The sequence below is a fragment of the Sardina pilchardus genome, chromosome 24 (genome assembly GCF_963854185.1).
Source record: "Sardina pilchardus chromosome 24, fSarPil1.1, whole genome shotgun sequence".
NCBI classification, from domain to species: Eukaryota; Metazoa; Chordata; class Actinopteri; order Clupeiformes; family Clupeidae; genus Sardina; species Sardina pilchardus.
Window position 1 is genome coordinate 7,420,884 of NC_085017.1, and position 27,241 is coordinate 7,448,124.

At 44.5% G+C, this 27,241-nt stretch overlaps 2 protein-coding genes across 4 annotated transcripts in view; both read left to right on the forward strand.

The window, feature by feature from the left end:
• Positions 1 to 20,254, forward strand: part of sema4ab (sema domain, immunoglobulin domain (Ig), transmembrane domain (TM) and short cytoplasmic domain, (semaphorin) 4Ab) — a 40,521-nt gene extending 20,267 nt beyond the window's left edge. For all 3 annotated transcript variants that reach the window (XM_062529052.1, XM_062529053.1, XM_062529051.1), the window contains exons 3-15: positions 3,292 to 3,452; positions 4,018 to 4,077; positions 5,487 to 5,585; positions 7,956 to 8,061; positions 8,745 to 8,867; positions 9,359 to 9,486; positions 10,730 to 10,911; positions 11,244 to 11,388; positions 12,069 to 12,258; positions 12,778 to 12,893; positions 15,832 to 15,995; positions 16,763 to 16,857; positions 17,602 to 20,254. In XM_062529052.1, coding sequence (XP_062385036.1) covers positions 3,292 to 3,452; positions 4,018 to 4,077; positions 5,487 to 5,585; positions 7,956 to 8,061; positions 8,745 to 8,867; positions 9,359 to 9,486; positions 10,730 to 10,911; positions 11,244 to 11,388; positions 12,069 to 12,258; positions 12,778 to 12,893; positions 15,832 to 15,995; positions 16,763 to 16,857; positions 17,602 to 18,572 — 2,540 coding nt within the window. In that variant the 3' untranslated portion in view covers positions 18,573 to 20,254. The remainder of the gene's footprint in view (positions 1 to 3,291; positions 3,453 to 4,017; positions 4,078 to 5,486; positions 5,586 to 7,955; positions 8,062 to 8,744; positions 8,868 to 9,358; positions 9,487 to 10,729; positions 10,912 to 11,243; positions 11,389 to 12,068; positions 12,259 to 12,777; positions 12,894 to 15,831; positions 15,996 to 16,762; positions 16,858 to 17,601) is intronic.
• Positions 20,255 to 20,936: 682 nt separating this feature from the next.
• Positions 20,937 to 26,866, forward strand: LOC134072720 (uncharacterized). Its single transcript, XM_062529535.1, has 9 exons — positions 20,937 to 21,120; positions 21,666 to 21,858; positions 22,249 to 22,371; positions 22,744 to 22,800; positions 23,161 to 23,298; positions 23,460 to 23,510; positions 23,750 to 23,863; positions 24,833 to 24,898; positions 26,197 to 26,866. Exons 2-9 carry the CDS (start codon positions 21,763 to 21,765, stop codon positions 26,284 to 26,286), a joined length of 735 nt encoding a protein of 244 aa, XP_062385519.1. The 5' UTR covers positions 20,937 to 21,120; positions 21,666 to 21,762; the 3' UTR covers positions 26,287 to 26,866.
• Positions 26,867 to 27,241: the final 375 nt, after the last annotated feature.

The following is a 27,241-nucleotide window of genomic DNA, read 5'->3' on the forward strand; positions in this document are numbered from 1 at the left end:
CAGCCCGATTTTGCCACGATTGTGTCGTGGCCGACAAATTTCCATTGTCGCGTCTGCATAGCTCATCATAGTCTTGCTTTCCCCCCTGTTCTGTGATTGGTCCCCTATCTAAGGCAAACATTTGGGCGGTAGTTTCCAGACTGCCTTAGCAGCGTGAATGAAATCGCGCGCAAGGCAGCATGGGAACACCCAGGCTATACTACTCCAGTGTTGACACTGACACTGTTACAACTCGCGACAGGAAGGCCACGATAGATGATCTTGTAATGTCTTGTAATGTACGACCAAGATGCGGCAAGATTTTGTGGTTCTCTGATCGCCTGGCATGACATGGTCAATCGTAAAAGATAATCGTGAAAGAAAAAAAATTGTGTCGTCTGCACAGGCTATTAGAGAATGATAGTGAGCAAAGCTAATCAGAAAGTGTGCGGCTCTGACACTCACTCTGATGCTGTGTCCATTTTCCCCTCATGAACTTACCTCATTTGTGAGGCTAATGACTTGGCCTGGGTTTGGTTGAAAAGGAACACTCAGTCTCAGCCTCTTTCTGTCTCTCTCTCTCTCTCTCTCTCTCTCTCTCTCTCTCTCTCTGCACTTTTTTCTGATGTCATCCTACATTTGCTATGTGACATTTGAACGAGTTGATGACCGTCATATTCAAAATGAAGACACCACTGCAAATTTGAATATGACTTTCCAGATTCCAAAATTCCAATTTTCTTTCCAGAGCTGTACACACAGTATTTTTTTTCCAGAGCTGACTCTCTCTCCCTCTCCGCACATTTTTCCGATGTCATCCTACATGCTCTGTGACATTCGAATGAGTTTACGACGGTCATATTCAAAATGAAGACACCACCGCACATTTGAATATGACATTTTTTTCCCAGAGCTTTTCCACACACACACACACACACACACACACACACGCACACACTGTGAACCAGACACACAGTGCACTCTCATTCAAGAAAACTCTTGTTGAGATAGTATCTGCTCGCTATGTGTTTTGTTTTGTTAAGGCGACTTGTTGTCCACGGCAATGTCATGCGTCTATCGAGTCAGCTTGTTGTTGATCCACTTGATGCTAAATGTTTTCACCTTATGTCAACTTGAACAAGAGCCCATGCCACACCACATCTTACGTTCAACATATTTGGCCACAGTCATGCCAAGTCAACAGAATGGTGCCATGTGGTTTGTGTTTTTCATGACTCAGATCTTTGTCTTGTGTGAAAAGAGGAGTAGGAAATAATGGTCCTCTTTAGACCTCAGTAGCATTTTGTTATATTTTACAGGTGGGTAGATTGGGTTAATGGAAGGTGTGAACAGGCAGGCACATAGGGGGGATGTTTCAAACCTGCTAGCTACAGTCATGTGTTTGTTCCTGCCTGGTTGTTTATCTGTCTGAAACATGCAAAACCACTGCGGTAACCTGTCTCTCAGACTGGCCGTATGCAATTTCAGTTCCTTCTTTGTGACTATGTCCAAATGTAGGTTGACAGGAAATCTGATTCGATCGTTGATTTTATACGAACTCTTTTCAAAATCATAATATGTGACTGTCAATTGCATTTACAATTATTGAGCAGATGCTTTTATCCAAGACGACACACAGTGCAGATACGTTTTCATCAGTAAATACCAGATACCTGGGCCTAGTGTGTGTGAGTGCATTAAGCATGTATGAAACTGGTGATATGAACTTACTTAAATATGAGAATGTATAATGGCGGTGGCAGTGTAGTGGTTAAGGAGCTGGGCTAGCGTGTAGTAGCCTGAAAGTTGTTGGTTCAATTCCCGGCTTCCACCGTTGTGCCCCCTGAGTAAGGCACTTAACCCCAGTCGCCCCAGCGACAATGTAATGACAATGTAATCCCTTGTAATGTAGTTGACATGTAAGTCACTTTGGACAGAAAGTGTCTGCTAAATGTAATGTAAAAAAAAATAATGGGATAGTCTAAATACCCCAGTATGTATGATGTACAGTAATTTCCTGCATATAAGCCGCATTGTGTATAAGCCGCAGGACAGTGTTTTATGCAAGTTAAAAGAAACAAAACCATATTCAACCATAACCATATTAACTGCCCCCCTGTATTAACCTCATAGCGGAAGAAATTTTGCTAAATCAATGTATAAGCCGCAGCTAATAGTCAGGAAATTACGGTAGTCCCTTTGGTTCTGATGCGCGTGATGCTCAGGTTCTTAGCTGCCCCCTGTTGTGCTGGTATTCACTACACACAACTTCCTACTCCTACTCCCTACTTCCTCCTAGCCTCAATGGGGCCCTTCAGAGTTTGTGGTTTTCAAGTAGGCTTCTGATGAAGCGTTGCAATGGTGGATTGCACATCACCCTGTGACCAAAACACCCTGGGGAAGTTGGTGGAATTACCCACAAGCCAACGGGTGGACATACAACTTTACTTTGTTTGTTTGTTTGTTTGCTTGTGTTTGTTTGTTTTCCTTCAGTATGACGCTCACAATATGTCTGGCCAAGCAGGTCAAACTAGTCGTTATCTATTTGCGGTCACGGGTGGAAACTGTTCACATGGACAGCGCAATGCTGTGTCCTTGACCTTGCGTTACATTGAAATTAAGTCAAAGGGAGAGCTGCTATTGGATAATAGTATTCTTTCTAGTGCCTGGTTGGAGCAAGAGCATGCATAATGAGCAGAGTACTGGTTAGGTCTTCTCGAGAACTGACCCATATTCTGATCAATTCCAATGCTTTACCATGGAAACCAAGTCATTTGATTCCACAGAAACTGTTGAGGGTACTTTCCTCACTAATACCTTGGTGTATGACAGCCATTAGTATTGATGGCTTTCCTTACTTCACTCCACCTCACTGAGCTGGATATGATTATTATTACTATTCATGGTGGGACTGTCAGTGAAGTCGGGTCACAATCCATTATACTCCATTACAGAGCCAGCAGTGGTTAGCCCTGTCATCAGCCCAACACCATAAATATTCCATTGACATCATCTGCATTAACTCACATTAACTGCAGGACTCTCTTGAATTGTTTATGAAGTTAGGTAGGGCATTAGTGGGTGGAGCGAGGAATTACAAATGACAGCGATCAGCCAAGCATTATTTATGTGAGATTCTTATAAGTTTTACCTATGTAATATTAAAGCTTTAAAGCTCCAATCAACGGTCATCTTTTTTTTCTTTCATTTTTTTTTAAAAAGTGATTGAGATGGTTCACAGACTAACTATGTCTTTGCTTTAATATAACCAGGCCAACTTTTAAACTTCAATCATTATTTTGTTTCCAACAGGTAGCCCTGGCAGGTCATTAACCCAGTTTGCCAGTCCTGAGGTTGGCAACACCACCACGCTGTTGCTAAGCAGCGACGAGGACACGCTATTTGTGGGTGCGCGCGATGCCATCGTCTCATTGGACGTCAGTGAGCCCAAGGCTGTGGCGTTGAAGAACAAGGTCAGGACTCCCCTGACCCTCATGGCCACCAAAATCTGCATTTGCTATTGCAAAATCAGTACACTTAATGATGTGCTTAGTGTGCACTGTAAGAGCCTTAGAGAGCTCTCTGTGAATGAACTGTGTATGCGTGTGTGTGTGTGTGTGTGTGTTTGCGTGCCTGTGTGCGTCAATGCATGTGTGTGTGTGTTTGTGTGCCTGTGTGCATGCCTGCATGTGTGTGTTTGCGAACATGCACCTGCACTTCATTAAAATGCTCATTATACATCTGATACTGAGTCCCCTCTGCCCAACAAAGTGCTTGGGCTGTGTATAAAGATTTGGGACCGAGGGGAAGGATTTAATGATTGAATTCTGTACACATGATGCTTACATGCCTCAGCAGAACTGACACTTCAAATGTTTTAGACACCCATAGATGTGGACACACCCTTTGATTACTTCTAGTTAATTTGTACCGAGACATTCAGGTCTAATTACGAATAGTAGGCTGTAATTGGCTCTGAGCCAGAGCATGCTGTCAGTCTTGTCTCTGACAAACTTTTTTTGTTTCTGTCTTTTTTAGTTGGACTGGTCGCCAACAGAGAAAGACTTAAATGACTGTGCAATGAAAGGCAAGAAAAAGGCAAGTTGAAACACACACACACACACACACACACACACACACACACACACACACACACACACACACACACACAAGCATTCAAACAAACTTAATCACACATTCTCTCACACATGTACACAAATAAACTGAATAACACACGCACCCACATGCACACAAACACACACACACACACACAGGGGCGCACACTTCTCCATCCCTCTCTTTGGTCCACCCTCGTGTGTGTGTGTGCCGTGCTGGCCCGAGCGTTTAGCTCTCGTCCACCCTGTCCTCCCTCACCTGCGGTTCTCATGCAGTGGGCTAATGGATCCCATTAGCCTTGTGATTGGATGAGAGGAGAGTTTGACTTCAGCTCATTTCCCCCCTCACGCCTGAATACTCCCCCTCCCCCCTCCCCCAACACACACACACACACACACACACACACACACACACACACACACACACGCATGAAGATGCTGTCCCAGGTCAACATCACATTTTATATTTGCATTTATTCATTTGATTTTTTCCCAAAGGGACTTACAGTAATATAATAACATTGAAGCTACAGAGCTACAGCTACAGCAATAATAACATGGAAGCTACAGAGCTACAGTTCCTGTGCAGAGGAGGCCGTAGCTAGGAGTTACCACTGCATCCGTCAGCACCATTACCAGAGGATAGGAGAGCCTACATTTTAACTAGCATCCACCTCAGCTCAGCTCAGCTCAGCCTGCTCAGCCCAGACCCACTGATCTCATCCTGGGCCAAGACCGTTGAATGGCTGGGCCACTGGAGTAGTAGATCTGCCCTCAAGGCACAACTGCTGATGTCAATCTTCTCCAACTATTTGGTCCCAGAAGTCGTTTTTTTTTTTTTTGTTTGTTTTTGTGTTAAATGCGCCCTGAAGTGAAACATGTAAAAAATTCATTACTGAATATGTCGAGTCTCATCATTTAGATAATGTATGCAAAACAATGTACTGGTATACAATTTTACTATGAAGACTAAATGGCAAAGTGTATGCTGCTGGGCTATTTTAAGGGATGTTGTAAGGAGTGACTACTGTATCCTGTAAATGTTTTATTTGAGTGTGTTTACAGCATATATGCCCATTCAATATTAACACGCTCGGCAGAGTCTTAGTAATGACTTTACATTTGTTATGTTGTCATAGTTTATTTTGTCTATTTACATCTGTTATATGTCATGAATAGAATTGGTCAAGGCCGTGTGTGAATGTGAATGTATATGTGAGACAGGTGTGTGTGTGTGTGTGTGTGTGTCCGAGCGAGCGAGCGAGCGAGAGAGAGCGACGTCCTGCTGGGCCAACACGTGCTGTCTCTTGCGAGCGGGTTAATGGGATCAGAGCCACGGCGTGTCCTTGGTAACCGTGTCTTCTCCTCTCCCCTCTCTCCCGCCCCCTGCAGGCCGACTGCCCCAACTTCATCCGTGTCCTCCAGGTCCTAAACTCCACCCACATGTACGCCTGTGGAACCTTTGCCTTCAGCCCACGCTGCACCTACATTGTAAGGCAACAGCACTCACTCACTTTCTCTCTCACTCACTCATTCACTCTTTCTTTCTTTCTTTCTCTTTCTGTCGTTCTCTTTCTTTCCTTCTTTCTCTGTCATATTTTGTCTTTTGTTCTAGCTTTTTCCATCCGATTAGTACCCATGAGTGTCCTCTCTCACTCTCACATCTATCTGTCACTCGCTCATTTGTTTTTTTCCTCAGGCATTCCCATGTCATTCCTTAGGTCTCTTTTTCCTCAGACATTCCCATGTCACTCATTAGGTCTCTCTCTGACCCCTTTTTCATTTCCTTCATTCTCAGTCTCTTCACTTGTTCTAACAATCCTTTTTTTCCTCTCTCTGTCATTCTTCTTCACTCCCGCACTAGACTTTTTTTGTTGTTGTCACTATTGTTATGTGACAATATGGCTTTAGATGTTCACTTTGTATGCATCTCTGCGCTGGTATGTGGTATGTATATTATTTAGATTGTGGTAATGGTTGTACCCCAAGCGTACTCAGTGTAAATCTGTTTGAAGAGGTTGTTCGTTGATCGTTCGTTGTGTGTGTGTATTTGTCATTATAAAATCTGAAAGGCGCTGGAATTTTCTAGTCTATAAACAAAGTGGTTTTGTGGTCTGTGGGTGGGTCATCAGTTTCACTGAAATAGATATCTGGACTCTGTCTTTCTCAGCCACCCTTCCACTTCCCGTACATTTCCATACATGTCCTCCATTAGCAGTAATGTGTTTCCGTGTACATTTTGGTCATTTACGGAACGCTCTCTTGTCCTCCTTAGTGGACGACCAACCTTTTAGCCAGTGGTACCATTAGCCACAGCTGCAGTGCTAATAGCAACAACGTCAGGATCTCATTTCATCATAAGGGTCAGGGGTCACATCCTGTCCCTCAGCGGTCAGCTGTCGCACCAGCCCCACTAGAGGCGTCCACATCTGTCCACCCCAGCAGAAAAACAATGGCAGACATCTTTCTCCCGCAGCTCTTCGCATTAGTGTTTTACTACCACCGCTCAGTGCAGTACCCCGCATTTCATTCCAGACATTTTTGGTCCGCCTCCACTGTGGACCCCGTGGATGGCCGTGGCTGGCCGTGGCTCAGGAACTTGAGCCGAGGAAACCTCCGGGACGGCTCCTGGTTCTTGTCTGGCTTCTGGTGCTGTGTCAGTGTTCTTGGGCAAGAAACCGCAGCCCAGATCTCTCCCATAGTTTTCGGTTATTGCCAATTGGGTTGACGTGAAGCGTCTGATGTGAAGGACTGCGAGCGCTTCAGTTTTAGATTGATCCACATCTGCATTCATTTAGTTTCTCCCACACATTTAGTGTCCTCAGTCGGCATCTCGTGAACTGCGTGACCGTTGCCGTGCGCTTGGCGGGTCCACAGGTCGTTGCTGCTCGTTGCAGTTCATCCACTTATGGCATTGTCATGCAAACCTTTTGTTCCTTCCCCTGGAAAGTTTGTGCTAAACCTAAACACAACACACTCCTGACCGCTTACTCTGTAATCCCCATGTGTGTGAGGCTGTCATGCTTAGCTGCCTGAGACCATGTTTTGTGTGCAGTATATGAAATGGTGTGTGTGTGTGTGTGTGTGTGTGTATGTGTGTGTGTGTGAGAGAGAGTGTGTGTTGGCATGCGTGTGCGCACATGGGATTGGGTATTAGCCGGTTTAATTGTCAGAGGAAATTTGCATGAAAAGCCCTCTAGAACTAGTTGGTACGCAATGCTTTAAGTGGTCACGTCAGAAATAATGGCCATGTGGTTAGAAGCTTACTTGTCCTGCACGGGAACAAGAGTGGCTACTGAAGACCCGTAGGACTCTTGGTAGGTTTGAGGTCATATGTGATTGGTCGACCTTTTCACCTGAATGACTGTGATCCAATCGGGTAAAGCCAGACCCAGCTGTGGTGGCCTTGCCTCAGTACTCAAATATGCTGACTTGACATTACAAGACTTTATTGGAAAATTAATGTTAGGCTTTATATGTGGTGGTACACTTGTTGTACAAATTGTTTGTTTCCTCACAATACTGGAAGCTACTAGGCTGGGTGAACCCTGCCTGAACTTCCAGAGAATTTGGATTTTGCCCGGCAGCTCAGGCTGGAAACCTGCACATCTATCTTCTCTGTTCCCTGCCAGAACCTTTGGCTCCAATCACAAACTAGCTTATCCAAAAGACGCACTGGATCGTTGATCTTATTGGTTGAAGGACTATCCAAGCGTATAAAGTCATTTGAACGATGCCCATTGGTCACGCCTCTTGTGCAGTAGAAACAAAGCGCAGCCTCCCCATACTAATGTTCAATCTTAAAAGACCAGGAAGCGACTACATATATAGCACTCACTTTCCTTAATCTCTCCCTCTCAGAGCACGGAGACCTTCTCATTGGTGCTTGGCCCTACTGGTAAACCTGAGGAAGGCAGAGGTCGCTGCCCTTATGACCCTTACCAGAAAAACACTGCCATCACCGTGGGTAAGAGACAGGACACACACACACACACACACACACACAGGATAACTCTTGCCATGACAAGGCCCTGTTGTTTTAATCTTGAGCAGGGGAGAGCAGACACTACAAATCCTCTTGCTTTTAAGCCTCTGTCCTTAGCCGCTTATCTTTGAGTGTGTGACGTGGCCGCAGCGCCAACACACACGCCTGCTCCGCTAGCTCACCTTTCATGTATCACACACACACACACACACACACACACACACACACACACTCACGTATGTAGGTGCATATAGATATACCATAAAGATCCAGTGTATAGAGTCCTACACAGTCTTAGTGGTGCAGCGTATTGACAGAAAAGTGTCACTGTAGCAATTCTGCATGGGTATAGCAGATAGTTGTGCAAATGTGTGGCCCAATTGGGGACATTAGGTCTCAAAGGCCCTAGCCAGTGACTCAGGTCATGTTTTGTGTGTAGTGTCAGAATATAATAGTAAATAAAGATACTATGCATAGCCCTTTTGCAAAGTATACACAACTTTTAAAATAATAATAATAATAAAAGGAGACTTTTATGGATATGTACATATGTAACATTGTGTAATTAGCAGTGCATATATAATGGGTAAATACGGTATGTCTTTCACATGTTGTAATAAGTGTGTGTGTGTGTGTGTGTGTGTGCGCATGTGTGTGCTTTACAGATGGAGAACTCTACACAGGCACAGTAGCAGACTACCGGGGCAATCGGCCGGTCATCTCCCGGCACCTGAGCGAGGGCAGCCATGTTGACCTGAAACTGGACGACACTCTTGGCTGGCTGGAGGGTGAGCTGGCACCATGGATGCCTCAGGCCTCCCCTTTCTCTCGTGATCGAGTTGATTATCCTGTCCAGAGCTGGATGCGTCTTCGTCTCTCTCTTCCCTCCTCTGCCTTCATCTTCCTCTGCTACACTTGCATAGAATAGAATAGAAACTTTAATTGCCACACAACAATGTTGGTGATATTCTTTGTAGCTCAGGTGTTGGAGGGGGCTGGAGGGGGATTAATAGCGGGAGGGGGTGAAATAGAATAAATGTATAAGTACAGTTGCACATCTACAACCTATAATGTCTGCACTCTCATCCTACACACATTCCTTGCATTGGAAGTCGTTTCGTCAATGTCTGCTAAACAAACTCTACAGTAAAATGATGAGACGGAAAAGCCATTATTTAAGAATTGCACAATGATTCTTGATGATGATGATAATGATTTTTATTTTATTTGACTGCAGTTTTGTGTCCATCGCTCAACTGCCGCTCTGTTTTCCCTGCAGACCCCACGTTCATCAGCTCCAGCTACGTGCCCACTGAGGAGAAGGTGTATTTCTTCTTCAGCGAGGTGGGACGAGAGTACGACTTCATCGACAAGCTCACAGTGTCCCGCGTCGCACAAGTTTGCACGGTGAGACAGCTGTGTGCGGTATTTCACAAACACGTGTGTGTGTGTGTGTGTTTTAGAGCAAGAACGAGAATAGGAACTGTGTTTGTTCTACCCATTCATTTGAGCGTGACTGTTTGTGGTCGGTTGTGCTTTCATATTGATAAGCTGTGCTGCGCGGCTTTGATAATAGAGTGTAATTTCCCTTCTGCATACTTGTGGCTCAGTTTGATAGTCTCTGTAAGAATCCGTTGTTGTTTTGTGGGGTGTGTGTGCGCGTGTGTGTTTTTTTGTGTTGAAATCGAGAGCTGAGGAATGAATGAAAAGAATGGGAAAGTTATTTGCCTTAACACCCAGTTTTCTCACACCCAGAGCACACAGTAGTTGTGTACAGTGCTGTTGGACTGTGAGCCTGGATCTTTGTGGCTCTCTAGAGCAGTGTGATTAATGGTCTGTGTACCAAAAGTACAGCCAGCACTTGTGCCAAGCATCATCTCCAGTGGGCCGTGACTCAACCTGAGATTGTGAATAGCAAAGGTTTGCGTGTCTGCTGTGTCACATCAGTCAAGCCTTCATTTGATATTTCTAATATGTTTTCGTTAGGGTCAGGACAATGTGAACTCCACAAGGGTCAGAATCTGCAGACTCTCTCAACTGCAGAAACAAACACACGTGATCCTAAGGCATTTCCGGGTGCACAGAAAGCAACATTGAGCTAATTCTGTCTTGGAACCAAACAAAAATGACAGTTTTAAAGTTGATGTTGTGTAGAGCATTACGCTGAAGCTTGATTTATTTTCATGTCAAAGTATCAGCATTTATTTTGAACATCTAAACCGGAAACCCTCTAAGAATAGATTGAAAGGGTCTACACACAGCGAGTCTCTTAGTGGTTGTTGTAATTATTTCTTGTGTGTGCTTTTCCCAGGAAACACATGTTTGTCATGCCATAATACTTTACCGTGCTGTGTTGATTGGCGGTGGTTTTGGTTAAAAGTGTGTTGAATAGATGACGGCAAATGAAAACGTGCATGCTGTTCCTGTGCTCCAGAGTGTCCAGAGTGTCTGTTGAGGTCATCTCAGCCTAAATCACTGTTCTGTATATGTATTTATTTGCTTATCTATTCTGTTTTATCCTATTTTATTATTTGTTAGCGTATGCACTATGTACAGCACTTTGGACAGTGTGAGCTGTGGTTCAGTGTGCTCTATATATAAACTTTACTTACTTACTTACTTACTTACTTACTTACTTACTTACTTACAGAGTGACGTGGGTGGGCAGCGGACCCTGCAGCGGCGCTGGACCACCTTTGCCAAAGCGCAGCTCCTGTGCCAGTCACAGGGAGAGCTGCCCTACAACGTGCTGGAGGACATGTTCACCCTCCAGCCACAAGAGGGCGCTCCTGACGAGGACACGCTCTTCTACGGCATCTTCAGTTCACAGTGGTGAGGAAATAATAGCCATAACTTTGAAAAATCCAGACTTTTTTTATATTCATAAACTTTTATATTTGTATTGTTCCTTTTGATCCGAATCGGTATGAATATCAGGACTATTGTACCTCTTATATGTATGACTGACTGTATCTTTGTCCATAAACTTTGGGTCCTTTTGTTTCTCTTGACAGATACAATTTCACTTTCCACTTTGTAGTCTGCAATATTATCATGCATCATGACTGAAATATCTAACCAAACCATGTCAGTACAAGCGACACCCAACTTTGATCTCAGCCAATTGACACATGTACTTGACCCCCCCCCCACCGCCCCCACAGGTCTGTTAACTCTGGCCGCTCAGCTGTGTGTGTGTTCAGCCTCGACGACATCAAGGCCGTGTTTGCGGGGAACTACAAGGTCTTGAACCGCGACACCCTGAAGTGGAGCACGCGTGTGCAGGAGAAAGTGGCCAACCCTGGCTCAGTGAGTTTTTAGCAATTACCGTTTGAATTTCTTTGTCAAAATGACAAACGAGGGTAAAAATGCTTTAAGACACTTAGGAGAAGTAGCATTACTGCCAGGAGCGTTGTTGCTGGTCATGGGAGGTTGAAGTGGCTAATGCAGCACGTTGATGATGACTAGGTTAATCTGTCTTCTGTTGTGTGAGCACCCGAGGCTGTGAATGGAGCCAAGTGTTCAGCAGTTTGGCCTCATTTTGCTCAGGTGCTGGTTAATAGTCCACTGCAGCTTGGTAAAGCCATCTAATGGAATTGGGTTAAATACTGTACATCACGTGGGAAGTTATGATGTCCTCCTGGGCACTATGTGAATTTTCTTCTTTTTTTGCTTTTCATTAGTTGCCTATTTTTGTGTTTGTCAAAGGATGAATGTCTGGCTTGTTGTTCTCTGAACATATATCATAATGTACCAACTTGATGTTGGTTTTTCAGCTTTGCTATAGCAGTTGGATGTTGACATTCTGTCACGTGTTGTATGTTTTAGAACAAGCACATAGGTTTACTTTTAAACTGTTTAATTGGTTGGCACCTCTCCTCACCTCTCTCTCTCTTTCTCCCCCTCTCTCCCCCGCTCTCTCTCTCTCTCTCTCTATCTATCTCTCTCTCTGTCTCTCTCCCTCTCTCTCTCTTCCTCTCTCTCTCTAGTGTGGCCTGCACAACGCCTCAGACAACACGTTGCGCTTCGTCAAGGAGAACTTCCTGACCGACGAGAGCGTCCAGCCCAGCGGCCAGAGGCTCAGCATGGTGTCGCCCGACTATCGCTATAGCAACCTCGCCGTGCAGAGAGTGCGCGGTGCGAAGGGCAAGAACTACACCGTGCTTTTCCTGCTCACAGGTGCGATAAAAAGGTGGTTTCAATGACGTGACTGCAGCTTCTTTTTATTTGTAAAGATGCACAGTTTGATCTTGTTGTTGCATAGGTTGTGGACCTTCTCTTTGCACCCACACAATGGGAAAAAACGGTACTCACATTAGCCAATGGTTTCTTCAGTCTGTTTAGTACTCACATTAGCCAATGGCTTCTGCAGTCTGTTTAGTACTCACATTAGCCAATGGCTTCTTCAGTCTGTTTAGCACTGCATGCAATATGCAGGTAGCAACTGTATGTATGTACTGTATACCCATGCAGTCTTAACAGAAAAATAAAACTGCATTGGTATAATACCAAGCACATGTTTTAATGGATATCAGCTGCATTTCATTGGCTCTGTACCTGCACTCTGCTAAATGGCAATAAAGTTGAATCCAATCTAATCTAATCTAAACTAGTCTAATCTCAACATCATAATCTGTAATGACCGTATTTTGTGGATTATTAGTGACTAATCTGGTTTTCCTTTCTGGTTTGTTTCAGAGTCGGGCTACCTGCACAAGACGGTTCTGCTGGAGAGCGGACCTCACATCATAGAGGAGGTGCAGGTGTTCCGCCAGCCCCAGCCAGTCAAGAGCCTCCTGCTGTCCGTATCCAAGGTGACGCTCCTCACTCTCCCTCTTCCTTCAGTCAGACTTCATTCCTCCAATCGGACCTTCTGCACTCTCTCTGTATTGAGTGCTGGTCCTCTGTGCCTCTACAGCAGCGGTGGCCAACCCGCGGCTCGCGAGCCAAATGCGGCTCTTTGCCTCCTCTCGTGCGGCTCACGGCTGCTCAACTGATGTTCTCACTTCTCCTCGGACCTAAACGTTTTCCTTTTGAAATAGCCTTTATTTCCGGTAAATAAAAAATAATTTCAGAATTTGATAGTAGCCTATTGCCAAAAGTAATTATTAATAGTTAACAATAATTGTACCGTCATGATATGGATAGGAATTGGCCAAAACGAAGCAGACGTGTTTATTCTTCAGCCAGGTTTAATGCTACTGTTGCAATCAGGAATACTATGAAGCTAATCGTAAGTAGAAGGAACACGTGCCATTGAAAAAGACCATTTATCGTTTTGTAACATAATAACCCCTCTGGTTAATATGTCAAAGTAATCAAAACAAAGCACTCTGAGATCGCAAAACTCCGCCTCGCGCATCCTTAACATCTCGCGCCTCCGCTTAACATCTTGCTTAACAAACAGACAAACCCCGATGAAAACATAACCTCATTTGTGGAGGTGATATGTTTCTAGCCTACACATTAGGTTGGTACTTGGTATGCCACGGATTCATAAAGCTTCAAACCTGAACATTTCCAACATACTTTTGCAAGTAGGCTGGTAATGGCTATAGACGTCAGTCACTCGTTTTCTTTTTGTTTATTTTCTTTTTAAAAGTTAACTGAACACTTGACATTGCATTATCAGGTGTTGGAGCATTGCTCATGCCTATAAGTCATTCAGTGAGGGGGGATTTGATGTGTGTCTGATCTTTTTTCATTTTCCAATGCTAATTTATCAATGATCATTGAGCATCTGCCAAGTGTCTTACTTTAAATGAAAAACAAAGGAGCTATAACTGTAGGCCTAATGTTGTGCTGTTGTAGTATGGACACCTTTTTTGTTGTGCGGCTCTTTTGACTTTTGTGGATTTTTTTTTGGCTCTTCATGCTAGGCTGGTTGGCCACCCCTGCTCTACAGGATGATCACGTTTGTGTTCATGAACTCCACAGATGTGTTCGTCCATTGTTATATTCGTTATGTTTAAAAACGAAAAGAGTGTAAGTCAATGAATGTTGAATGTTTTGATGCTAATGATTGGGATGTTATCTTAACCGGTTGTAATCTTCACAGATTTGTATTGATTTCTAACCGATTCACAGTGCATTGATATATCCTTAGTTTAATGATGGCTTACATCAGCAACAACAGATGGAGCACATGAGAACATTCATTGTAAGAAGGCATTAGAAACATAATTGTGTAAACAATTGTGGAACGAGTTTGGAGGGCTGCTACGTAGTTCCTCTAATAGCTTAAGGTTTTAGTGAAGGTGCTCTTAGGTAGAAAAAAATACATAATGATTATAGGTGAATTGACCAAGGTACTCTTCCAAAAAAAGCTTTAATACATAGGCTTAATAATGAATGATCATTAAAAATGCAAACATGTTTCGGCCTTGGCTAGGCCTTCATCAGGGCAGAGTTAATATGTCAACTAAGTGTATTTACACTTCTCATTAAACTGGAGAAAGTGCATTAATGGGAACAGCTGGTCCAGACTGGTCGGATTGACACCTGTCTCATGTCAGGCTGTAAGCCTTAGGATAATTCGCCGTCTGTGTGTGCCGTGTTAAAAGATGTGGGAGACATGCTGCTTCCCATCTGTGCTTGTAAGTGCCAGCATTGCTCAAATGACTTGCACGGATTTTCGTGTATCAGTGATTATGCAGAGTTGGGGACATGTGGCTTTGGGTAACTGCATCATCATACTGATTCTTTGGCCTCGTAGGAATGTCCCATTGTTAGATTAGATTAGAATTCAGGCATGGGCTGGCTCGTTTTAAGATTTGAAAATTGATAATCGTATAACGTTGATGATTACTTACACACACACACACACACACACACACATACATACATACATACACACACACACACACACACACACACACACACACACACACACACACACACGGTATGGTGCACCATCTGTCTTAACACACAGGGTTGTTGTAGGGTTGTGTGGACAATGGGACACTGGATGTCCTCCTCTGTGCTGTGAACATATAGCCGTACGGGCTCCATGCAGTTAACAGTGGGGGAAACTGGAAAGCGGCCATCCTTTGGGCCGGAGGGCAGGATGTTCCTTTTTAAAAGCATGTCGAGCTCAAGTGCTTCCTGCAGCCCCATGCACCTGGACTTCATTCGGTTAGATTAGGCTGTGTGATTTGTGGAACTATATTTTTCTTAGGCTTCACATTTAAATGGGAGTTTAATTGAAGAGGAATGCGAAGTGGTAGGCGATTCGCTGACCCCGCGAGGGTTTGACTTACAGTGGAAGTGGTTGTTCTTGCTGCGAGTCACTCTCGTTCCTTTTTGGATCGTAAATAGTTTGCGGGTTGAGGGTCTTGCCACCAATAAAACAGCTGTGGCTTCATGCATTCCTTTAAAAGCAGATGTATGATAGGGCTCGAATACACTCTCCGTATTCAAGGGAATATTGAACATGATCTGGAGCTTTTGTGTTGCTGGTTCTTTTGAACCTTTTTTGTCTTCATGCTGTCCTGTATAGTTCTACTTGCATATATTGCTGTATTGTATGATTATTGTGGATGCTAAATGACCACATCATTGATCTTACTGATGAATTTGCAGAAACAGAGTGGCTTGTACGGAGCAATACAGTATTCCGATCTATCTTAGAAATATGAAACATTGGGGGCATAGAAGTGTTGTAATCCGCCGTTTAGCTCAAATGTCAACAACCTGTCTGTAGAATTGTGTACTGCACCTTTAACTAATTTCCTAATTTTTTTCTCTGTCTAGGCTGCCTTGTTTGTGGGGTCGTCCGAGGGAGTGACGGAGGTCCCCGTGGCCAACTGCTCCTTCTACTGGAGTTGTGCGGAGTGTGTGCTTGCCCGAGACCCCTTCTGTGGCTGGGACCCTTCTCAGCGTGTCTGCGCGGACATCGCAAGCATCCCGACGAACGCGTGAGTGGACTGCCGACTCCACTAACCTCCTGTCATTGCCCAGATTCCAAGTATTCGCAGAGAATGTCCGACTCGCATACCTCGAGGAAAAACTGATTGTGCAACCCTTTGACAGAACGCGTGTTTGTTTATCCACCTTATTCATGAAACCAGAAATCCGTCCGTTTTTCATCGTCTGTCAGGCAGGCTTACTAGAATATGCTTCTACTTATTCATGGGTTTCATCAGGTCCCTTTCCACAGGTGGGTTAATCAAGCACCATGCGGTCTGCATTCATAATATAGGTGCTTATTTTTATACACCTGGGGAAAGGGACCTGATGAAACCCATGAATATTTCTTTCGTTACTCAGTTTGGATACTCTCTATATATAATATATGACTGACAGAGAAATATAAAAGTTTGCTTTTACATGGCTTGTGATAGGTCAAGCACTACGTACCGGAACATTAAAATTAATTCAACACAACTTTGGCTGGAAATAGAAAAACAATTTCCAAATACTGAGGTGTCATCGTAGGCTGGAGAATATTGTGGATATGTCATTGTTGTTTGTTTGCTCATTTCAGTATGTTTAACAATACCTTTTTGCCATGTAATGACCACAGGTGCTCATATGGCATTAAACCAAAGCCTACTACTACTACTACTACTTTGTCTTAAAGGGTTAAGTGTTATGTGACCTATTGTGCTGTGCCTGGTCTAATAGTGACCGATAGACTTTGGGATGAACTGAATGTGCTCGTCTGTGTTTGGCTGCCTTCCAGGGCCCAGGATGTGGAGAAAGGCAACGTGCATGAGAAGTGCAAAGCCGCATCTCTTAACCCCCGGTCCGGCCTCGCACCTCTTCGACCCCCCACAGGTGTGTGTGTGTGTGTGTGTGTGTGTGTGATGTGAAACAGCAATATACAGTACTGTATATTGCTGTACTGTGTAAAGAGCTGTATCTCTATGGGCTCTGTGGATATGTGGGCTGTGCTGCCCCCTTGTGGTGCTATATATGTGTTGCATGTTTTTATATGCTTTGAATGTTTGTGGTGTTCTAGTAACGTTGTTTTGTATGTTGTGTTACTGTGTGCACACTGGCCGTCTTTCAAAACGTCAAATAAGATTCTCTGGCAGGATCTCAGAAATGTCAAAGACTTCTCTATGTATGTTTATAAAAAATATACTTAAACCTACTTTAGTTTTTTTTGTTATTTAAAGCTGTAGTTGACGATCTTTGATCATATTCACTGAAACCAATAGTATGCTCCGACAGAACAACATAAATCTGCCGGTTGTAGAAAAAAACTTGCGCTGTGTGAGATCTGACTGTCAGTCACAGTTTGTGCACAATCACTAACGCGCCAAAGCTCGATGGGAGGGTGCTCAGTGGTAGTAGGTGAGAGTTGTAAACATTCAAAATGTTGGTCCCCTCACTCTGCCAGACTTGCTGACTGCAGCTTCAAGTACGCTGCGTTCCTGTAATGTTGGTGTACGTTTTGAGAGCCGGCCCCTGTGTTGTGTCGTGTCCTGTCCTGTGTCCGTGCTGTGCCCGTGCCAGTGTCCGTGTCTGTGTGTGTGACGCGTAGATGTCTGATGTCTGTAGCTACTTGTGTGGCAGGCGAGCTGGTGCCGGTGTCCCTGAACGAGGTGGTGCGTCTGCAGTGCCCCGAGGCCTCGCGGCTGGCCCGCCGCCACTGGGAGCGGCCCAACAGCCGCCTGTCGCCGGAGCTCTACCTGCAGCAGGACGACGGCAGCCTCCGCTTCCTGGCCACGCCCATCACGCTCGGCCACTACCTGTGCCTGTCGGTGGAGAACGGCTTCCAGCAGGTGCTGGCCGTCTATCAGGTCAAGCAGAAGAGCAGCAGTAGCGGAGGCGGAGGTGGTGGTGGAGGAGGAGGAGCGGGCGGTGGCGTCCCTACCAGCCAACCGGGGAGCGCCGGACCGACGCGGAGCACGCAAGGTCGCCAGCCGCCGTCCACGGTGCCGCGGAGGACCGAGGGGAAGGCGGGCCGAGGCCGACACCCACCGCCGCCTCCTCCTCCTCCGCCGTCGTCGTCCACGGCCGCTCTGTCGCCGCGGGAGACGGCGGGCGTGACGCCGCGCCCGGAGAGGAACTTCACCTTCTGGCTGAACCCGGTGCTGACGGCCGAGGCCGAGCCCAAACCCAGGGGGGGAGACGCGGGAGGAGGAGGAGGAGGAGGAGGAGAAGTGGCCGGAGGCGAGCAGCAGCTGCAGAGCACGGCGGCGTGCTACCTGCAGGAGCTGGTGGTGGTGTCGGTGCTGCTGGTGCTGTGCGTCAGCGTGCTGGTGACCTTCGGCCTCTACGGCGTGAGGCAGCGCTGCCGCAGCCGCACCGCCCCCCAGTCCTGCTCCCGCCGCGACGCCGAGAGAGCCACCGGGAACGGCAACAACGCCGCCGGCAACGGGGCCGCGTCCACGCCGCAGGAGCGCGAGTCTCTCAAGGGCTCGCCGCGGGACGCCAAGCGCAACGGCCAGGTGCAAAACGGCCAGGTGCAGAACGGCGGGAAGAGCCTGTGCAACGGCGTGACCAACGGTTCCAACGGGCACCTGCCCAACACGCCCATATGAGGGCACCTTTTGGGGCACACGGTACCTTGATTAGTACCTCCCCGGCACGCCTAGCACACGATGGAACCTCATGTACGCAATGTTGCACTGAGCCACAGAAAGACCAAGCCCCAACCCCCTACCCCCCCCCCCTCCTTTTATGCACATACGCACAGCCTGCTCTACACACACACACACTCTCTCACACACACACACACACACACACACACACACACACACACACACATGTTTCCTACAAACAACCACCACCTGTGGTGGGAAATAGATGAAAAACTTTCTTTTGTATTTCAGAGAATAAACTTTCAGAGAAGTAGCGGACTGGACCTTTCAACCAATCCAGATTTTAAAAAGAAAAACAAAAAAAACGCTTCCTCTCTCTCTTTTCTAGTCTTGTCTTACCTCGCCGTTGAGAAAGAGAGAAAACTGGAAATAACGATTATTTTCTTTTCCTTGCATACCTGTGTACATTCTGTGCGTGCGCGTACATATTTAAATGTAAGTTAAGTGTTTGTCTAAAAGACTCGGGAGTTCAGAGATGTATGTGAATGAATGTATATGAAGGGCACTGGCGCTACACTGCCTTCCCCAAATCAATGTCTGTGTGTAGAGAGGTACACCGTTAACCATTGACTTTGACCAAGAGTGATATCCAACTGTGTTTGTGCTTGATGAGCATACTTATTGTATTAATTATCCACAATCAAAACGTAAGTCTGCTATTCTTTACCAACACTTAGTTCGTATCAAAACCGAAATGAAGGAATATCTTCTGGAGATTTTTTTCCCCCACACTTTTTCTTCACTGAGTGTTCTTGGAAAGTGTTCTAAGATACAGTATGTTGGTGCAATTAATCTGCACTTTGGATCAGAACACGTTAAGGGTACCATCAACATGGCCATGGAGAAGATGTTGTATTAATACAGCATTTCTGTCAGCTGGGACACAACTTCCTGTTAAAGCCATGTCCTCCCAGACATGAGTGAGGCTCTTCAGCATGACCACTTTTTCTAGCTTTATTTATTTTGCAAATATTTTCAAATATGTTTCATCTCTGCTGCCAATGTAAATCATCTGCTATTTCTTCATGTTCACCAGTTCAGACATTTTCTTATCTGTTGCTCTCAATGGCTTATGGTTGAAGGTCATTGTGAAAGAGACCGCAGTGGGAATTGGTATCCTACTGGCCTCTCTACTTGAAGAGGTGCCACCACTTTGGAAATCATGCTTCAGTCATGTTGTCTGTCATGCTGCTCAGAAATTGGTACGAATTTCTCAAGATGTGGTTAGTGATGTCAAATTGGAGCGTTTGTTTAGTGTCTGTTGTTGTGTACTTTCACTCTGCTCACATATTTGTTGTCACAACGAGGCACAGACTGGAGTCAAATCCACAAATATGAATTTCACCTGGAAGATGTGAGATTGCCAAAGGAGTACATTTCCTAAATGTATCGGTACAAAGACTTTAAACTATTGCAACCACGTTAGACCTGCATAAGATCATCTTTTTTTTTTTTTTTTCAGTGAGAAATTGTTTGGAAGTGACTTCCATCTGAACACAAGGTACAGATCAAAATCAACAGACCACTGTTATTTCTAAAGAGTTATTTTGTCTTTATTTTTTTACAGTGTTTATCTGAGTGTTAAAATAAAAACGAATGCTGTCCTTTCCATTTTACAACCATCTCTAGTCCGGTGTGGTTTCTCTTCTTAGTCACATGATGGCAAATTTGCTCGAATCTTACAACTATAAATTCTTATGACTAATTTGGGGTGATGATTGAGTCATTGTTTTGTTAGAATAAGAGTCTAACATGTATGTATACCTACTAGTTTGATCGAACATTCACTCACTGGCGGCGAGAGCATTGACACATTTCACAGGTCGTTCGTTTTAAGGCTAAGCGCATCCTGCTGCTACGGTGATGCTCAGAGTCATGGATTGGAATGTCATTGAGGTTTAGTAGGCCTCGGACATCAATTCTGTATGTTTCTTCATCACTCTGTGATGACCTTGACAGTGTTTGGTTATCTACATTCGTATCGCAGGAAACCTGTGCAACGCAAAAGGTGTCATGTCTCCTGTCATTTGTATGTGAAGAAATGCTTACTCGGCAAGTTGTGGGCAACTTCCTCCTCCTACACTGTTTTTATATTATAAATGGGAAAGTAATATAAAGTAGATCTCATCCCATGAGCCTTTGCATTGATATGCCATCTATATGTAAGATCAACCTATCACATCTTAGGAAATAGTGATATTATTGATGCGCTGTAAGTTCTGTACGTCGCCCGGTCTTAAAATATCATGAGTCATGGAAGTTGCCAGAGCTGCGAGCGAGCTGCAGTAGCTGGCAGACAGATTCCGAGGAGGAAACGCAGCCTCCTATCTTCGGTGCGGTAGAAAATCAGACCCTCCTCCATCATACTAGTACACACCCACTGATGGAGCTAGGTAGTGGTCTGTAACTGTAACAACCTTGAAATAAAAGTAGGATTATCCGCTAATTACCAGGGAGAAAAAGATAATCAGGCGCGGAATACGTTAAGGTAAGATGCATGTTTTGGGACATGTATAGGCTATACGTGCGAACACATGAATCTGTCCACCCGATAGCTTCTCTGATGGGACGGGGGTTGCAGTCGATTGGTTGAGTTGAGTTGAGTTGACATTGCATATTATTGTATGTCTACCCATCCTGTGTCCTTGAAATGCTTTTTAAATAGAGAACAGAGATGGTGTTACGCAAGGCGGTAAGGATGCGGTTAAACTATTTCTACAATTAATATGTCGAGGCATCCTACAAAAAGAGACCTTGTCGAGCTTAACATAGGGTAGAAGTAATCTGGGTATTAGGACTGAAAATAAAAAATAAAAAAACCCACCTTCGTATCATAATCACTGATTAAGTAGGCTATATGCACGAGTGGGTCTTAGGTGTTAAGTATTGATGAGCACTTGCGCACTCTAGCCTACATCACACAGCCTATTACATCACATCGACCAGAAGTGATGCAGACCTCCTCACTTGCCTTGTCTTACTTTTCACTATCCTGAGTTGCACCGCCAAACACATCTTCTTCTCCTTACCAAGCGTCGTGTACCTGGGCTGAAAAACACTCTCAGCTCACCCGCGCCGTTGACCACCCCAGTGCTAACCTGCTGTAGGACGCTATCCCTCTGCGTGCAGTATGGGTATAGAGAGCCAGGACCCCTTGCCACCCCCTGGGAACCTCACCAGGACCCAGGCAAGAGGCTTTCTGCGATCGGAGCCCATTACGCTGGGGGTAAGTGTCCACTTTTACAGCTTCCGTTTTCTCATCTCTTAGGGCATGCTAATAGGCCTACATCCTACAACAGGACATCATTAGGAGAGGACAGGATAGGCTAGAATTGGCCTTTGGCATAGCCCATGGCATAACTGTGGTGTAGTGACTAAGCAACTTCAAGCTATATAGTGCTACAGTATATGCAGTTGTAGGCACTTATGTTTGTATTTGTGGTGTTTGGTGTTTGCGGTATTAACATGTGCTTCGAAAGGTTGCTCATTTTCATCTCAGTAGCATAATATGTTAAGTGCATGTTGTACAATACACAATAGTTTATTTGTTTGTTATTACTAAGGTGCCAATAGATGTTTAGTTATACAGTAAATGTCTTATCTTCTTCTTCTTCAGTCCATCCAGATCTTGATTGCAGTGTTGACTCTGTTCCTGGGGGTCTCTCTGCTGACGCCCTACGACCTCACGTCCCAAGACTTCATCACGCACAGCATTGTGATGCTCATAGGTGCAGCCGGGGTAAGCCGGGGCATTTGCCGTGCCTGATAACACACCTGTCCCAGGGGCTCACCTGCACAGCTGTTGATGATGTCATGCCAGTCGGTTGTGACACAAGGAATTCTGCAATGACTGTTATTTCTTAAACATAAGTTGTCTTGTCTAATGACCATATCGGTTGACTTGACTTTTTTTATCACCAATTACTCACAGCTTCACAAGAAGCATCCAAAGTTTAGGAAACAGCAGTTTGATATCTGATAAATGGAGCCAAATCATGGTCTATTATTTCTACTGTTAATGTTAATCTGAAAATGATCGCCTGGTCATCTGTACTTGATTTGACTGATCCTATTACATGCATCCCTGTAATAACACTGTTTATTTCCTCAGCTAATCATATCTGGAGCCATTCTGATTCACACAGGAAGACGACCCTCGCTTTGCATGGTGAGTCTGGTTGTCATGAATTCAGTGAATCAATATATCGGTAAATCAATGATTAATAGTCTTTATCGATTATTCTGTTTATGAATTAGTTGCACTTACTATCATTTGTGCTTTGTAACACTAAGCATGGATAAAAACATCAGAAAGTAGTGTCAGTTTTGTCAAAGTAATGCAGGAGATGGCCATGCAGGCCTTTGTATTTTTCTAGCAATGTATAATACAGTTTCGTTACTGGGCATCTAATTGATACCATTTCATATACTACATGTAATACAGTATTCATATACTGTACTGTGCTGCTAAATGACTAAAGGGCTGCAATAACTGGTCTTGATCCCTGTGCCTGTGTGTCCCTTGCAGGTCAAAGCAACTCTGGTGTTCCACCTGGTGAGTCTGATCTTCAGCACGGCGACCATCGCTCTACTGTCCAACCACCTGCCGTATCGACAGAACATGTACCACTGCGAGCACTGCAGTCAACTGGAGCTCGACGTGGCGGTAGGTCCAACCATTGCACCACACACGACGGCTGTTAATGAGATTTATGGGCAAGGGAGGATGAGAGACATTTTACTCTTTGATTGATTGCTTTTGCCTGTTTAGTATTCTTCTTGCTGAGTCATGTTTCAGATGTGCTCTTCTTTTGCTTGTTTTCAAAGCAACAACACTGTTTCAAGATGTGCACGTACAAGGTGGAAAAGCCCTGTAAAGTAAGCATGCTGTCTTGGACGCAATCCTCATCTACAATACAAGCAGATAAACTGCACTCACATATACTCATGGTTTTTATGATCCTATAGAGAATAACCAGCTGTTCCGCTCCTTTGTCGCCTTAAAGCCATTATCAGAATTTCTGTGGACATTATTTTAGAATCTATTGGTCAAAGAAGTCGTAAAAACGATGATCATTCTCTCTCTTCCCTCCTCCTCCCCTCTTTCCTCATCCAAGTACTTGATAGACGGACTCCTCAGCACTCTGGTGGTGTTCATAGTGCTGGAGCTGGTGATCTGCATCATAGCCATTATGTTCGGCCTGCAGGTGATCATCCGAGGTAGAGCACAGGTGAGTCCAATTCCTCTGCAGATCGAATTTAGTGAGCTCATCAGTACCGTGTGAATTACTGACCATTGCTAATGTTATACTTTATTTGTTACACACACACACACACACACATACATATATAGTTCAATTCAAGTGATCTTATTGGCACGACAAGGTTTACATGGGCCCTTTCCGAAACGTGCCCCTAAACCCTAGCCCTACACACTTCCACTTCGTTTGCGCATTCACGCGAGGGTCCGCCACATTGAGTATCATCCGAAACGAAGTTTGAGTCGAGTGAAGTGCCTAGGGAGAGGGGCTACCACGCCTCCAGGAGCAAGTCAGCATGGATGCTGTCTTGAAACGCAGGTGCAACCGTTTTCAAGTGTTCGTGCAGCTCGTGTATCTCCCTGCCAGTTGTTTTTTGGTCCGTATGACAGCATTTACAGACAAAAGCGTGATTTAAGCTACATTGTAACAACTCATGTTTAGTTTGATATTCAGTAAAATGTGCAAGATCTTACAGAAGTAGGCTGTAATATTTAAACACATGTGCAGGTCGCATTTACAGCACTTTTATAATTTGATGTTAAATAAAGCATAAAATGCAACTCCTCACTCATAGTAATGAAAGGAGAGAAGAGGGATGTATATCCTAATACACAGGGGTGTCCAGAACATCTTAATTGGCGATTTAATATATATTGTCTTCATAATTTCTATGAAAACTAATATGACGTCAATTTCCTTCTCCCTTCAAGCGCATCCGAAATGTAGCACTGTTTTAACCCCCTAACCCTTCAATGCGAGTGTTCTCCACACCCACGAGTGGACTTGAAAAGGAAGTTCACTTGCTAACCGAGTCGAAGTGAGTAGGGACTCCGTTTCGGAAAGGGCCATGCTCTCTTTCTCTTGACTCATCATTCTCTCTCTCTCTCTCTCTCTCTCTCTCTCTCTGTCTGTCTGTCTGTCTGTCTGTCTCTCCTATAGCCTCCTCCCCTCCTTCAGCAAACTGTTGGGGCAGCAGCTCAGGGCCAGGCTATTGAGGAGCCACAGGTATAGTACAGGTCAACAAAGAGGCCAATAACTACATTTACATGGACATAATATACCAATATTAACTTGATTAAAGGTATACTATGCAATGTTTTTCAGATAATCAATTCGTTCCATACTGTTATATATGATTAAATGAGTCATTACCGGTCGAACGGTGTCTTTTTTGGCCGCTCTAGTGGTCTGTAGCGGTAAAACCACACTTGCAACTTCAGGAGACACCGGGCACGCACCCATGCTCTAATCCAGGAAGTGTCATGTAAAGTCTCATGAAAAGGCACGGCAGACTAACCGATTGAGGAGCTTTGTCAAATATACACGCTAAAGCTGTAGGGGAAGCTCTGCAGAGAAATATGCAAGCATAAAACGAGCGAAAATGAAAAGTGAAACCGGCGATGAAATCGCCAATCCTGCATAGTATACCTTTAAGACAATGTTCTGAAGAAGATGCTGCCATATAAACACCTTTTTCTAATTGCCTTAACCCTAATGTCATAGTCGGAATAACCAGTAATGGTAAATGCATTTATATAGCGCTTTTATTGGCTTCTGTGAGCACAAAGCACTTTACATCTCAAAGCACTTTACATTATCATGCCTCACATTCACCCATTCACACACCCGATGGCGGAAGCTGCCATGCAAGGCGCCAACCTGCTCAATGGGGCTACAGTAGGTGTCTTGCACACTTTGACACGTCAGGAGGAGTTGAGCTCCAACAAACAACCTTCCAGTTACTGGACGACTCCTTTACCTCCTGAGCCACTGCCGCGATCTTAGTCGCATTATTGAGTTTTGCCGTATGCATGTATATGCTTTAATTGCGTTATAACATCCTATTACAATTTTCTGTGCAGAAACTTTGACAGAGTCAACCGTCTTTGCTAATAATAATTGGTCTATGCTGTGTTAGGAAGTAAATGGGAATATGAATGGAACATTTTCTCAACAACTCGTATAAACTCCATAATCACAATATTGTCACAGTCTGAGTAAGAGGGCTAAATGTCCGCCTCTACCCTCTGAACCAGCATAAGAGTAAAGTACAGAACGGCAGTAGTGAGTGGCATGTCATCGCTTGTCCCTCTCTTACTTATCCATCCATCTGTCTCTTCATCTCTTTATCTCTCTTTCTCTTATTCTCTTCTCCTTTCATTTCCTCTTCATCCACTGCCTGTCTCCATCACTGCTGTCTGTCTGTCTATTCTCCATCACTGTCTGTCTGTCTGTCTGTCTGTCTACTGTATCTATCTCTCTATCTATCTATCTATCTATCTATCTATCTATCTATCTATCAGGAGGCAGTGGATGAGGGTACTATTGCTGTGGAGGTAGAGACTCTTCCAGCAGAGCCTCAGGTGGATCCACCGCCACAGTACAAGTCCTGAGGCTACCATCCTCAGCATCCACAGGAAGTGGAAGACTTCTGGGAGAATGAAAATAAATGGTGCTTAGGGAAAAGCTGAAAGAGTGCTTTGTTGTAGCTTCATTTCTGTTGGCAAACCCTCTAATATGGCAAATCCACTAACCTAACTGTATACCTGCATATTGTATGTATATGTGGAGCAGTTAATCAGTGTATAACCTAAGTAAATGTAAATATGCCATGTTCATGCATATTTTTTTCTGTAACTGGATCTGGCATGTCTTTTGTGATCATATGGGAGAATAGACTGTGTTGTTGACACCTGTGTGTCCTATTACTGTGATATAATGGGGATGGAAGCATATCCTATGTAGTGTCACACTTGCAAGAACAATGTAATTGAATGTTTCCCAGTGACGTGTTTATCGGCACATTACTATATGGCTTTTGTTTGCTACAGACTGTTCTGGTGCAGATTCACATTCAGAAATCTGACACACATTTCAACCATGTACAATTCAGACTTTATATATTTGTTTTGTGCTTATTTTTTATAAACTATTATTGTCAAAAATCAAATAAAGATTTTTCAAGTTTAAGAACGTGTACAGTATTACCATTTGTTTTGGGGTGCTTCCTAGGCCTAGATAGTGTGGTAGTAGTGGTACTATAAAGACAATATAGAGAGTGTGTTGCTAATATTGTACATAATATAGAATTCGTATATTAACTTGTATCATGTACGTTAATGAGTAGTTTGCCGGCATGTCTGCCCTGCTTAAAGGTTATGTATAAATGTTCATGACTGCAAGTTGAAGCAGTGCTATGGATGCAAGCAGATTCTGCAGAATAGTGCGTAACGTAGCCTAAACCACGAGGTGCTGCCGTCCCTAGGTTGTCCATAATGGCAGACTGCCCGCGGCGAGGAGGATCCGTCAAATGATGACGAATGGCTTTCTGCGGATGCACTTGCTAAC

Coding starts and splice junctions, on each gene's coding strand:
- LOC134072720 (XM_062529535.1), top strand. CDS start 21,763: ATGGGTATAGAGAGCCAGGACCCCTTGCCACCCCCTGGGAACCTCACC. Junction 22,801..23,160: donor GACGACCCTCGCTTTGCATG/GTGAGTCTGGTT, acceptor TGTCCCTTGCAG/GTCAAAGCAACTCTGGTGTT. Junction 24,899..26,196: donor AGGCTATTGAGGAGCCACAG/GTATAGTACAGG, acceptor TCTATCTATCAG/GAGGCAGTGGATGAGGGTAC.